At 43.8% G+C, this 15,440-nt stretch overlaps 1 protein-coding gene across 1 annotated transcript in view; it reads left to right on the forward strand.

The window, feature by feature from the left end:
- Positions 1 to 784: 784 nt before the first annotated feature.
- Positions 785 to 15,440, forward strand: part of STX18 (syntaxin 18) — a 118,456-nt gene continuing 103,800 nt past the window's right edge. Inside the window, exon 1 of the mRNA XM_061420796.1 lies at positions 785 to 965. Within this exon, the coding sequence (XP_061276780.1) occupies positions 798 to 965 (168 nt within the window). The 5' untranslated portion in view covers positions 785 to 797. The remainder of the gene's footprint in view (positions 966 to 15,440) is intronic.

The raw sequence follows: 15,440 nt of genomic DNA on the forward strand, positions 1-15,440 counted from the left end.
AGCTCTCACAGCCATACATGACTACTGGAAAAACCATAGCCTTGACTGGACGGACATTTGTTGGCAAAGTAATGTCTCTGCTTTTTAATATGCTGTCTAGGTTGATCATAACTTTTCTTCCAAGGAGTAACCGCCTTTTTATTTCAAGCAATGTCAAAACAGTGCACGTGTTATCTCGCTTAACTTTCACACTAACACTGAGGAAGGTGCTGGCTTCTCTTTACAGATCAGGTGGGTGAAGACTGGAAAAGAAAGGCCTCTAGCTCTGTGCCCTGCACACCTGATCTGCCCTACCACTTACTGCACCCAGGTGGTCACCATCCATGTGCTTCGGTCCCGCACAAGGTGGGTCGATGAGGTCTGGGTCAGGCTGAGTCGCCTCCTACCCCGGCAACCCGCGCGGCCGGGCTCAGGCAATGCCCGGAGCCACGAGAAGGGATCCAGCTTCTCGATCCCCTAGCTCCCGGGGCCTGAACGCCGCAAGCGGGCTCGGGGAGCTCGGGACTCCGGGACCTTTCCTCGCGCAGCCAAGCCCGCCGAGGTTTGCCGGGAGGGGAAACTGGCGCTGGTGTGAGCGTCGGTGAGGAAACCGGTCCACGCCCGCGGCCGAAGGCCGGAACCTTTCTCCTCTCTCCGCGGCAGCCCCGCTCTGCTCGGAACTGTTTTTCTCGCGTCGCTGTTGTCGGGCGGAAGGGTGCGGACAACGGAACGGTCCTCCAGCCGCCGGGTCGTCGCGCCGCGGTCGCCGGCTGCTGACGTGGGCCGGCTTGGTGGGGCAACGGTGGGCGCGGGTCGCCATGGCGGTGGACATCACACTGCTGTTCAGGGCCAGCGTCAAGACCGTGAAGACGCGCAACAAAGCACTGGGAGTGGCAGTGGGCGGCGGGGTGGAGGGCAGCCGCGACGAGCTGTTTCGCCGGAGCCCCAGGCCCAAAGACGACTTCTCCAGCCGAGCGCGCGAAGTGGTGAGCTGGTTGCTATGGAAACGGCGGGCTGGAGAGTTGAGGGCGCGGATCCCAAACCCGACTGTCTGTGTCTGGTAGAGCAGTGTGTCAAAGAGCCTGGGGAAGGTGGTATGAAGAAGGGGGCGGGAGAGTTGGTTCCGGAGAGCTGACGGCTGTCGGGAAACGAACAGTCTTGGATTTTACCTGGTGCTCAGACGGTAAAGCGTCTGCCCGCAATGCGGGAGGACCCAGGTTCGATCCCAGAGTTGGGAAGATCCCCTGGAGAAAGGAAAATGGCAACCCACTCCAGTACTGTTGCCTGGAAAATTCCACGGACGGAGGAGCGAGCCTGGTAGGCTACAGTCCATGGGCTCGCAGAGTGAACTTCACTTCATTTTGGGTCGAAGAATGGGGACGCATGTTGGGAACTCGGAATTCTGTCAAGTTCATGGGTTGCTTCCTGAGGTAGTGATTTAGCTGTCACTCTGCAGACCTGAACGCCGGCGAGGCTTCCCCCATAGTTTTCTGCTTTTCCTGTCGCAGCACTGACCGCGGTGTATTACTTCTTTGGTTTACCCGTCTCATCGCCTTCCCCTTCCCTGCCCCGCCTTGAGATCGCAGGTGGCTTTCAATTGATCTCTCACTTCTCCTTGCTTCTCATGGACTCAGGACTCAGGCTAGGAACGGGTTAGTTTAGGGTGTTCTTTCACAAGCATGCTCTATTCCAGTCATCTAAACTCCTTTCTGTTTCCTGAACACAGCCGACTTAGGTTCAGGAGAGCCGTGACCTGCTCCTTAAGGGCAGGAACAGTGTTGACTTCACCGCAGAATCCCCAAAGCCTGACTCGTAACATTGCTTAGTAAGTGTTTGTTGAAGGAATGAATGAACAAATGGTTGTCTGTCTTCCCCGCTACACTGGAAACTCTGTAAGGGGAGAGAGAAAGTTTGCCAGGTTCACTTTTGTATCCATGCCACCAAGGATGGATCTCGTTTTTGTGGAGCTTGAAGCTTATACAGTTCTGTCTGTCCTCTTTAAGAAATAAAAATCCAAAATTACAATAAAAGGTTCAGAACTTTAGGAGGTGCAAGGGAGGGGCCCTGAGGCTTAAACTTCTTGGTAAATCCACTTCTGTTTGCTACACAGTGCATGCAGTGTCTGGTACTTTGTAGACACAGTTTTCAATGAATATATGTATGCATGAATTAGGGAGTGGCAGTTGGCAAAGGATATTCAAGCCTTGGAAGGAAAGTTGGTCCAGATGTATATATTCAGTCCATCAGAAAGCATCTATTAAGTGCCTACTTTCTGACCACCATTGTGTTAGAATAATGTGATTTAAAAGGAATGGTGGGCAGACATATTACCAAAAGAAATGCCACAAAGCCTTGTAGATGTCATGTGGGACACAAAGCAGAGTGTGTTCAGTTAAACCTCAGGGCCAAGAGAGGCTTTACAGAGGAGATGATGCCTGAAAAAATCTTGTAGGACGAGTAGTTGGTTCCAGTGCAGACAGGGTGGAGAAGGGCCTCTGAGGCTAAGAGAAGCGTGTGCACAAAGGTGTGAAGCTAGATAACGTTATGCTCAACTTGTTTATACTCAGTGTGTGTCTACTGGTTGAATGACAGATTAGTAATGGCATTTCAGATTCTCGGAGGAGGAATTTTTCATAGCTGAACAACTCCAAACAGTGATAATTATGGCTCTTGGCAACGGGAGCTTGACTCATTTGGACTGTGGGATTAATGGGGATATTGGGAGTAGAAACTGGGTCTTGAATTTAGAAGAACTGGATTCCAGTCTGCTACTTAGAAGTGGGTGACCCGGGCAAGTCCTGTTATCTGTGTCTCACATCCCCTTTGTATAAAGTGGGCATGATAATACCTTACTTAACCGGTAAGCTAATTATTAGGATCTTATGAGACCTTGTACATATTGTAAAGAGCTATAATGATTATTATTGTTCCTCTTCACCCCCTACCCTGTTGCCAGGTAGGCTGTTTAGACGTATTTTCATCAGTGTTGTGAAACTTTATTCCTTACACCACTTACCTGTCATGTACTTTCATTCTTTCTTGTAAAGGGAAACCAAGTCAGTTCATAAAGGAGTCTGAAAATCCTGTGCAGGTGCTGATAGCATCACTAGAGGAGACAGCAGCTTTCCTGTCTCTCCACCATAGCAAATGTGTGGCAAGTGGACAGCTCTTCCTCTCTCTCCCCATCCCTGGGACCGTGGAAGCTGGTGTTAATTTCCCAGCAGATCCCTTTTGCTCAGAATCCCGTGCAACACTGCCCCAGGCAGCTGTTACCAGTTGTTGGATCTGACATTCAAGTTGAAATTTACTGACATCCTATCTAATATATATTAATAGTAAAAATAGAATCTGTATGCCTAAAGCAGAACCGTGGGCTTTTTTTCTCTTTAGTACTTAAAAGGACCTGAAGTTTGTGTTGTTCAGGCTTCTCATTTTGTAGATGGGCAAACTAATACTCAGGTAAGTAAAATGCCTTGCCCAGAGTAATAATTAATGAGGTCAAAGGGCAGGGCCAGAGGAAGAAGCCAGGTCCTTTAACCCCAGTTGAATGTTGTTTATTTCCCATCCCATACATGCATTTCCACTCTAATTTTAAACCAAAAATTCCTTAGCTGAGTTTCTTCTTCCTGAATTAATACAGAATTCATAACTGGATACTGAATAAGATTTGGAGCAGAAAGTCCTGAATTTGAATGCCTCTTATTTACCTCAAGGCCTTGGGAAAGTTATTTGATCTCAATTTCCTCACTTCTAAAATAGAGCGAATCATAGCAACTTGATAAGGTGGTTATGCAGATGAAATGAGAAAAGGTGTGCAAGTGCTTGCATGAGTGTGACTTGTTCTGGTTGCACGTAAGGGTGACCTTGTGTAAACTACCTGGAGGAGGAAATGGCAACCCACTCCAGCATTCTTGCCTGGAAAATCCCAGGGACAGAGGAGCCTGGTGGGCTACAGTCCATGGGATTGCACTAAGAGTCAGACATGACTGAGCAACTGAGCACCCAGCACTGTGTAAACCAACCCGAGGAAAATAGAAAAGTTTTGGCTTATCTACCTGGGAAACATAGGAAGGAGCTTCTTTCTTTAGCTCTTATCCATAAAACTCCAGAAAAGGGCTCTAGTTGGTTCTGCATGGGTTCTGAGCCCTCGTTAGGAAGTCATTCAGTTGTGTCTGACTCTTTGTGACCCCTATGGACTGTAGGCCACCAGGCTCCTCTGTCCATGGGATTCTTCAAGCAAGAATACTGGAATGAGTTGCCATTCCCTTCTCCAGGGGATCTTGCCGACCCAGGGAATGAACCCAGGTCTCCTGCATTGAAGGCAGATTCTTTAGCGTCCGAGCCATCAGGGAAGCCCTCCTTGTGGCTTGGCCAATAGATGGGTTGAATGCTGTGATGGCTGCCCCACCAGAACCTTGGAAAAGGGAGTACTGTGTCTAAAAATCAGGGAATAAGGGATACTGGGCAGGCAAAACCAACGCAGATGTTCTTTCTGGTCCCTAGCACAGTGCCTGACCTGCTTTCACGTTACGTGTCTGGTCTTCAGCTCCATGGGGAAGAAAAACACTAGAATTGTAGGAGTTTGTAATGACAGGCTTCATGCGGGAATGTGTCCTGAGGTGCCTCCTAGGGGGCAGCTCTTTAATTCTCTTATTAATTTATAAAAATTACAGAGGCCAGGGGAAGCAACATGCAGTAAAACAAGACACCTCTAAGCAGCCAAACCGAGTGTGCATGAACAGAAGGAGCCAACCTACAGGACGTCAGGAGACCTGTGTCCTGGCCCACATTCAGCCACAAGGGGCAGACAGCCTAGTCTTTCTGCGCCTCAATGTTCACCTTGGTAAAACTGACAGCTTAGCCCATGATTGTAGCAATTTCTTATAAAGCAGAGATAACCTAAGATAAACATCGGCTCTGAGTATTTTTTGGGAATTCTGTTTTCAGATTAAGCATGCCCGTGAGTTTTTCTTTGTTCATTATACATTGCTTTTGTGAAAGCCAAGTGTCACTTATTTTTTATTTTTGTGGGAGTGCATTATCTTGAGTTCCTGACTTCAAATCAGACTTCTTACAGCAGCCCAAAGGCAAATGGTCTGCTCCCCGCTACCGTCCCGAGCGCCTCTCCTTTTACCCTGCACCAGCTGCCCTGACCACCTTGCTTTCCTCACAGCCTCCAGGCACATCCCCACCTCAGGACCTTTGTGCGTGCCCTGGACCTGGAGCGCTTCTCTCCCAGATGCCACGTGATTGGTTGTTATGCCTCTGCTCATGTGTTGCCTCAGTGATCCCTCCCTCCACTGCCCTGTGTGAAATAGCATCCTTTTTCTCTCCTTTACTCTGCTTTATTCCTATTATTTAACATACCGTGTATCCATCGACCTGTTTATCCACTGGAACATATACTTCATGAAAACAAAGACTCCTTAAGTTTTAGAGCAGTGCAAGATAGATTCTCAGTAAATGTTTCTTGAATTAATGAATGAATGTTATTTACTGTGTCACTTTGCTTTGAATTTTGGAGCTGGTTGATCTCTGTCTAAGGCTCCTTCCAATTCCAGAAAATGTGTGAGCCTAACATGATTCCTTAATATTATATAGCATGTATACACACACTTAGGGCTTCCCTTGTGGCTCAGATGGTAAAGAATCTGCCTGCAATGCAGGAGACTCCGGTTCCCTCTCTGGGTTGGGAAGATCCCCTGAAGGAGGAAACGGCAACCCACTTCAATATTCTTACCTGGGAAATACTGTGGACAGAGAAGCCTGGTGGGCCACAGTCCATGGGGTTTCAAAGAGTCGGATATTACTGAGTGACTGACGTGCACACACATATACTTAATCCAGTGTCTGGAGTAAACATTGAATAAATAGTGGCTTTTATTATTAAGATTTAGTTCCTACCTCAGGGAGTTTATAGTCAAATGGAGAAGCGGACACATAAATACCACAACAACTCAAGTGGAAGTGGAACTGTAACACCAAACATTGATACCCCAGGGCCTTCTCAGTTTTCTTCTGAGATGTAGTGTTGACCTTGTGTGCCAGTCTTTGGAGCCATAAGTGAATCTGGGAATAGGATTATTATCCAGAGTATTATTATTATTATCCAGAGTAGCTGGAAATAGACTTTATTCAAGGATTGAATGTAGTTCTACGTAAATAGAGTGTCAGTTGAGGAGAGCATGGTTCAAAGAAGCAGTATCAGGCAACAGGTGCTACAGTCAGTGAGAAGCTTGAGAGAGAGCCTCACAGGACAGGAAAAGATCAGGAAACTGTAGATTTAGGAGGCAGGCTCCAAACACAATGTAGTCTGTTAAATCATATAGACTTTTTAAAAATTAATGCAGAATTCCTTTTGCAACTGATATAAAGAGCTGTTTTGTCTAAGGCTGGGATGAGAGGGCTGGGAAAAGAGAAGTTAATTAGTCAGCTGCCTCTCCACCGTCCCCCCCTTCTCCTTGAGGATCCTCTTTGGAATCACCTGTAGGGCTCAGAGAGACACAGTCTCACTGTGTTAGTGTTCTTCAGGGCCTCTTTTAACTTCATGATGCGGTGTTTTTATGGATCTTAATAACCAAGTGTAAACTGTAAGCGGGACTCAGTGCCAGAGACTTTCTATGATATAAATAGTGAATCCTTTGTGGGGACTGCACTTATGAATTTTTCCAGCACTTAAGAAGACTGTAGCTTTTGAAATTACATTTATTCAATACTAATTGGTTTAGTCCATCTCCTGTAATCATTGGACTCCTGATACGTGTCAGTCATTGTGAGGACATTAAAAAGTTATGACATCTATGTCCTGGCTTTTAGGAAATACAGATGCTGCTGCTGCTGCTAAGTCACTTCAGTCACGTCTGACTCTGTGCGACCCCATAGACGGCAGCCCACTAGGCTCCCCTGTCCCTGGGATTCTCCAGGCAAGAACACTGGAGTAGGTTGCCATTTCCTTCTCCAATGCATGAAAGTGAAAAGGGAAAGTGAAGTTGCTCAGTCATGTCCTACTCTTAGTGACCTCATGGACTGCAGCCTACCAGGTTCCTCCATCCATGGGATTTTCCAGGCAAGAGTACTGGAGTGGGGTGCCATTGTCTTCTCTGAGGAAATACAGATGAAGGGTAACTAAAGCTCCTTGAGGGAGAATCAATGGAAAAACAAACCAGACTTTGAAGGACAAGAACCATTCTACCAGACAAAGGAAGGGGATTAAATCACCTTCCTGGCAGAGGAGGGGCTGTGAGTGAGGGCGCTGGTGTTCAAGAGCAGGGTGACTAGGGGGAGCAAGGGCAATGCTGGTGCGGCTGGAGCCCGTTCCTGGGGGGCCTGGGAGAGGGGCGGGGAGGCAGGAGAAGAGGCTGTGCTGGACGAGGTTAGAGCAGAGGTCGACCAGCTTTGGGCCACAGGCCACATCCAGCCGCAGCCAGTTTTTATAACTGAGGTTTCAGTGGAATGCAATCATATTCATTTTAGGCTATGGATGCTTTTGTGCTATAGTGACAGATAGAACGTTGGCTAGACCTTGGGCAACAGCACCGTCAGCAATGCTGAGGAATTTGGACTTTATGCTCTAAGCGGTGTGAGCAGAGGCAGGAGAGTTCATATTTGTATTTTAAGATGATCAGCAATATTGCAGATGGGTTTGGAGTGAAAAACTCATTAGGAGGCTGTTGCCGTGATTCGGGTGAGAGCTGATGAGCTAGTGGATGGAGTAATGACTGGATGAAGGAGATATCTAGAAAGTGGCTCTTTTAAAAATGTAGCCGTTGGTGGGGTTAGAAAGAAGAGGTAGAACAATTCCCAGCTTTCTAGTTGGAAAGTTTCATGGTGATAGATACCACAACGTTTTCTTCAAGGTTAGAGTCGGATGCCAGTTACTCGTGGCTTTGCTTTCTCAGTTCTAAACAGTGGAGAATAGATCCACCGAGCCCAGAGGACAGAAGTTTTATTGAGACAGCAGTGAAAGCGTTAGTCGCTCACTCATGTCCGACTCTTTGTGACCCCATGGACTGTAGCCCACCAGGCTTCTCTGTCCATGGAATTCTCCAGGCAAGAATACTGGAGTGGGCTGCTGTTCCCTTCTCCAGGGGATCTTCCTGACCTAGGGACCCAGGTCCCCCGCATTACAGGTGGATTCTTTACTGCTGAGCCACCAGGGAAGCCCATTGAGACAACAGGTGGTGGGTGACTCCCCAGTGGCATTGCTTCTTGGAAAAGCTGGATTGGAGAGCATAGCTGGAACCAAGTGGGGTCCTCTAGTTTTGTCATACTTAGAACGTGGAGATGGTTGAATCTTTAAAATAGACACCTAGTACGTGTGCCCAGCCATTACCTCACAAATCCAGCAAACACTGGGCTGTGCCTCATTATGGCGGCAGACACAAGGCGAGTCCACGGCACCAGACTGCAGATGGGGCTATTCAGCAGGGCCCAGTAGGGGCTTCCCTGGTGGCTCAGCTGGTAAAGAATCCGCCTGCAATGTGGGAGACCTGGGTTCCATCCCTGGGTTGGGAAGATCCCCTGGAGAAGGGAAAGGCTACCCACTCCAGTATTCTGGCCTGGAGAATTCCATGAACTGTATAGTCCATGGGGTCGCAAAGAGTCGGACACGACTGAGCGACTTTCACATTTAGACTCCAGAATCTTATACAGACTTGTTTTCAATAGTGCGCTCTTTCTTCTTGAAAGAAATTCATCTTTGTGGTAATGATTGTATCTATGTATCTTATGTATCTTATCTTATCTTATCTCTTGTATCTTATGTATTCTACATACATATTGTAGAAGTTTGATTCTCAGGGATAGTCGTCAGTTAACTTTCTTCTTTATTCCAAGAAAAATCTGGAAAGGGTCAAAGAGTTCCCTCTCTTCTCAGTTTGTGGTTGGCAGGTAAACAGTTCAGTGTATGACCTACTAGGATAGGGCTGCCCAAACAGGTCCTCTCAGGGTGACCTTTGGAATGAGTTCTTCTGTCCAGGGTCTGATTCTGTCTTGCAGACTTGAGAAAGAGATTTGTCCACATACCAAGGAAAGAACCATTTTCAGGGCAGGTATCAACGGAGCTCACACCAGCTTGTGTACAAGCAGAATACTAGATTGTTCATTTACTTTGAGTGCTATAACTAATACTCAGAAGGATCCAAATTTTGGAAAGTCAATTATTTTTGAACTTCTATAGGTCCGGAACTCTGTTGAGGGCTTTACATACCTGATCTCAATTAATTTTTCTCTGTTTAGAGGGACAGAAGTATAATATTATTAAGTGATTTTATAATGTTGATTGTATCATGAATAATATAATTCTAGAATTCATACGAACTTGATGTTTGAGGTTTCTTGTTACATGGAAATCTTTATGGGCTCCCTCTGGTGGCAAAGTATCAGTGACGTTTACAGTGGTTAATTATGGCTTGTGTTATGAAAAACTTACTGTGTTTTAAACATATTAACTTTAAAGTTGATGTAAGAAGAGGCCCCGTCTGAACCCTCTAAAAGAAAGTGAATAAACCAGAGAAGTGAAAGTATAATGTGTTGAATGAACTCATATAACTCGGCTATGAAAAGCTTGCCGCACACTTGTAATTTTAAACTCAGCAGTACTTTTTTCTTCCTGACTTTCAGGTTCTCAGAGTCTATAAATACTAGAATCTGCCCTCTACTTGCCACAGTCTAACATACGCCTATTTGTCAGAACTTTCTTACGGAGCTCGTAAGCTATGTTTAACCAAGAGAAGTGAGTCTTTTCATTTCATAATATTGTACACATTCCTGTTCACTTTTTTGGACACATGATAAGAAAATCCTGGTTAAAATCAACGTTTGTTTTTTATAGCCTAAGTAGAAATGACAGGTTGCTGCATATCTTGGCTGGGAGAAATTGAGAAAGGAATTAAAAAGCATAAGTTTTGAGTTATAAATACTTTGGGACTTTGCCAATAATTAATTATCTGATCTTGGAGAACTCACCTAAACTCTATTTCTGGTTTTTTGTTTGCTTTTTTTTTTTTCCCCCCACTTTACTTGTTTATTTAATGAGGAACTTTCACTAGATTATCGTTAAGAATCTTTCCATGATCAGTACTCTTCTTTCTGAAAGTCCCAGAATATATTTTTAAATGCTTTTTATAGCACCTGGTGATATTCCTCCCTGACTTTCTGTGTACTTAGAATTTTTCACCTAGATTAAAAGAAAAAAAATTTGTTTTTCAGAGTTCTCGTTTGGTATGTTTCCACAAACGTATTTGATTTAGTAGTGATTATGTACTCTTGTAATGGGTTTTATCAGTGGGGTATGTTTTTCAAGTTGACTGATTTTGAAATCTGACTATAAAAATAGTAAATGCTCATTGAACAGGATAGAAAAGAAAGTGAAGTTCACATATACTACTTATGGCCAGAAATAACCACTGTTTTAATTTTAGTATATTTTTTTTCAGACATTTTTCTTATTAAAAAAAAACAAAACAATTTTTCTACAATACTGTTTTCTAGCCCCCCCCCTCCTCTTTTTTTTTTTTTGGTCTTATCTTGCCTTCTTTCAGTTCAGTTCAGTTCAGTCGCTGAGTCGTGTCCGACTCTTGGTGACCCCATGAATCGCAGTGCGCCAGGCCTCCCGGTCCATCACCAACTCCGGGAGTTCACTCAAACTGATTGAGTCGGTGATGCCATCCAGCCATCTCATCCTCTGTCGTCCCCTTCTCCTCCTGCCCCCAATCCCTCCCAGATCAGAGTCTTTTCCAATGAGTTAACTCTTTGCATGAGGTGGCGAGTTTCAGCTTTAGCATCAGTCCTTCCAGTGAACACCCAGGACTGATTTCCTTTAGGATGGACTGCTTGGATCTCCTTGCAGTCCAAGGGACTCTCAAGAGTCTTCTCCAACACCACAGTTCAAAAGCATCAATTCTTCAGCGCTCAGCTTTCTTCACAGTCCAACTCTCACATCCATACATGACATATGGAAAAACCATAACCTTGACTAGACGGACCTTTGTTGGCAAAGTAATGTCTCTGCTTTTGAATATGCTATCTGGGTTGGTCATAACTTTCCTTCCAAGGAGTAAGTGTCTTTTAATTTCATGGCTGCAATCACCATCTGCAGTGATTTGGAGCCCCTCAAAACAAAAGTCTGACATGGTTTCCACTGTTTCCCCATCTATTTCCCATGAAGTGATGGGACCAGATGCCATGATCTTCGTTTTCTGAATGTTGAGCTTTAAGCCAACTTTTCCACTCTCCTCTTTCACTTTCATCAAGAGGCTTTTTAGTTCCTCTTCACTTTCTGCCATAAGGGTGGTATCATCTGCATATCTGAGGTTATTGATATTTCTCCCGGCAATCTTGATTCCAGCTTGTGCTTCTTCCAGCCCAGCATTTCTCATGGTGTACTCTGCATAGAAGTTAAATAAACAGGGTGACAATATACAGCCTTGGTGAACTCCTTTTCCTATTTGGAACCAGTCTGTTGTTCCATGTCCAGTTCTAACTGTTGCTTCCTGACCTGCATACAGGTTTCTCAAGAGGCAGGTCAGGTGGTCTGGTATTCCCATCTCTTTCAGAATTTTCCACAGTTGATTGTGATCCACACAGTCAAAGGGTTTGGCATAGTCAATAAAGCAGAAATAGATGTTTTTCTGGAACTCTCTTGCTTTTTCGATGATCCAGTGGATGTCAGCAATTTGATCTCTGGTTCCTCTGCCTTTTCCAAAACCAGCTTGAACATCTGAAGTTTCACGGTTCACATATTGCTGAAGCCTGGCTTGGAGAATTTTGAGCATTACTTTACCAGCGTGTGAGATGAGTGCAATTGTACGGTAGTTTGAGCATTCTTTGGCATTGCCTTTCTTTGGGATTGGAATGAAAACTGACCTTTTCCAGTCCTGTGGCCACTGCTGAGTTTTCCAAATGTGCTGGCATATTGAGTGTAGCACTTTCACAGCATCATCTTTCAGGATTTGAAATAGCTCAACTGGAATTCCATCACCTCCACTAGCTTTGTTCGTAGTGATGCTTTCTAAGGCCCACTTGACTTCACATTCCAGGATGTCTGGCTCTAGGTCAGTGATCACACCATCGTGATTATCTGGGTCGTGAAGATCTTTTTTGTACTTTTTTGCCACCTTTACCTAATAACATACTGTGAAATTTTTTCTATGTCAATACATATTGTTCTTGCTGCCAATTTATTTGGCTGCATAACCATTAAAAATAACACTACAGAATAAAAATATCTTACCTAAAAAAATAATTCTATTCCATAATTTATTTGATATTTAGGCTGCTTTTAGTTTATCACTATTTTAAACAGTACATTTTTACCAAATTTGTTTTGAATTTATAAACTCTCAAGATGAAAGGCAAAATGTATATCATTTCACTTGTTTTCTGTTTAATCTTTTCTCAGATATAAAGATTTGGATGCCCCAATATGATAAAAAGAAAAGTATCCCTAATTTGGGGAGAAATGCTAAATGTATTAGAACTTATTTCGGTGCTGGGCGTGGGGGGAATAGAAAAGGGGTAGAGGTAGGTAGGTGATAATGAGGAGCAGGCTAATCAGGAAAACTTTGACATGGGACCAGAGCCTTGAAGGGCAAGTAAAACTGGTAGGTGGTGAGCATGAGTGTGGTGCGTTTCAACGACAGTAAGGACACGGATAACGGGGCCAGGTAGCTTCTTCTTGGTCGGTGGTGTGAAACAAACTTGGGGAGGTGCTTTATGGCCTACAGACTATAGAAGGCCCCCTGAGCTTTTTATACAGAATAAATGTACAAGAATCAGTGGCCATCCAAATCTAATGACCACTTAAAATCTAGTGAAATCACTTATGGTAGTAACAAAAAGCACGTCTAGAAATAACCTTAATAAGCAATGTAAATGCCCCATTTGAAGAAAACTTCATAGTTTTGTAGAGAGAGAAAACTTGAATAAATAGAAACACATATTGTATATGTGGAAGGGAGGAAGTGCTGTAAAGATAGCAGTTATTCCTAAATTAATTTGCAGGTTTAGTGCGGCTTTAACCTCAATTCCAACAGAAAGTCGTTCTGAAATTTGTCTAGAAAGTTGTTTTGAAATTCATCTAGAAAAGAAGATGTGTGTAAATAGCTAATTAATTTTTGACGAAGAGTATACTGAAGTGACGCAGCAGCAGCAGCAGCATACATGTTGGGGTGGGTGTACTAGCCTTACCAAATATTAAAACATTTTAAAGCCAAAACCGAGTGTATACATGTATGGATCATGTATGATTTATTTGTGTGTGTGTGTGTAACTTTTATCTTGTATTGTAAATCAGTAAGATTTACGATAAAAAGATTCATTCAGTGATTTGGGGATAATTGGTTAGCACTTTGCAAAAAAAAGGCTTTTTGTTTTTTTAGGTCCTTATCTTTTACTGTGGACACATTAAATTTATAGATGGACTAAAGATTTACTTGTAAAAGCCAAACTGAAGAAAACAAAAATTAACCTATCTTCTAAAAGCGGGAGGTCTTTCTGAGTTTAAAAATTCATAGCACTGGACTTGATAATGGCATTGATTTTGATGATGGCAGCTCTCACAAGACCTTTACACTGAGACACCATAGCATTATTCCCAAGTATAAGAAATTATTAGGTAAATATGGCATACTGAAGAGTTTGTCATGGCATGAGAAGAAATGCTCATATTAAAAAGTTACTACCAAAACCACATACAATTAAAACTTTATATACCAAATCAAAAAACTCCAGGCATGGAAATATTGATTAGACGAGAATACACTAAAATGTTAACAATGGCTGTTTCTGGCTAATGAGATGATGAGTGGTTTATTTTTCTGTTTCTATCTTCCTGAATTTCTTTAATGAGCACATATTACTCCTGAAATGAGAAACAAAACAGAACAAGTAAACCTCCAGGCCGATGAGTTTTTATTTGCTGTGAAAGGAAATGGAAAAGAATTAATATCTTTTGATCGGAAAAATGTCATGAATAAGCAGTATCTAATTATATATTAAATGCACAATGGAGAGGGCCCCTGTTTAAAGGAAGTCTGTGGTAAATCTTTTGTAAAGGGAGTAATTTTCCTGTAACTCAGCTGGATTTTCAGTTGAGACTTTCTTAACCTGTACAAGAAAATCATCCACAAATGTTTCATTGATGTTTTAGCTTTCTGGTTGTCATTCTAAAAAATAATAAACCTATAATAATAGCTACCACTTGTTGAGCACCTATTCTAGCTGGCACTCTGCTAAGAGCGTTATCATTTGGTTGGCTATCCTTGCAAGTTAGGTTCCTTTACTCATAAAGAAACCAAGGTTCAGGAGCATAAGTCCCTGCCCAGGGTGGTGTCACCTTGATGGGCTTGCGCCCCGTTCCTGGCATCTCCTGCCACCTCTCCATGCACACACCTCTCAGTACAGGATTGTGTGTGCATGTGAGTGCTGTCCCGGGGCTTTGGAGCTGGGCTCCACTTGGCATTGCACAGGCCGGATCTCTGGTGGTTTTCTCCTAGCATTTTGTCATATCATCTGCTGTCTTTGGGAGCATGTTTTGCTGTATAAATCTCAGGTATTTGAAAGTGCCTGACTAGCTTTTGGGGAATACAGCTGCCTCCAAAGCAAACTCTCTTTTTAGTCAACAGTTGCTAGTAACTGTGTATTTCTTAGAGCCAGTGTTGAGGTCTGTTTTGGGGCAAAGGGGAAAAGTGTTGTGGTTTTAGTGAAATCGTTGAGAAGGAAGGAGACCCAATTTATACATTATATACATCTGAGAAAGTATAATTCCCCTTTCTGTTGTTGGGACAGTCTTTTGTTATTTATTTGTTTATTCAACAGTGAGTCCCATGGAGGACTCAAGCTGAGATGACTTTCCAGAAATGTTGAGGTGAGGCAAGGGCCCGGGCCTTTGGAACCACTGGTCAGTCATTGGATGAAGGCTTCCCCCAGGGAGAGGGCTTCCCCAGGGAGAGGCCTTCCAATTGGATGGGACAGCTTCATTCTGCTGAGAACAGTGCCTTGAGAGAGACTCAGCTGTGAGGCATCGACAAGCAGTTTTTCTGGAGGCTGGGGCAATGAGGGCCTTCATCCTGAAGGCACAGCTCTGCCACACTACCTATTTTAGAGTTGTTTTGAGGACTGAATGAGATATTTCATGTAAAACTGCCATCATTGTATGTGATACATTAGAGATACTCATTAAATGGCAACTGCTTTATTATCAGCTTGTATCTATTGAGTACCTGCCCATAAACAAGGAAGGTGCTTAGATTGCTCTTTGGACTCTGAAGATGAATGAGACTTTTGTTTTGCTCATTAACAAGCTAACAATCTAGAAGAAGGCATTCATTCAATCAACAAATATTTATCGAGCATCTGGTGTAAGGCTGTGCACTGTCTTTGATCCTGGGGATGTGTGTGTGCTTAGTCATGTCTGACTCTCTGCAACCCCATGGATTGTAGCCTGCCAGGCTCCTCTGTCC

The sequence above is a fragment of the Bos javanicus genome, chromosome 6 (assembly GCF_032452875.1).
Source record: "Bos javanicus breed banteng chromosome 6, ARS-OSU_banteng_1.0, whole genome shotgun sequence".
NCBI lineage: Eukaryota > Metazoa > Chordata > Mammalia > Artiodactyla > Bovidae > Bos > Bos javanicus.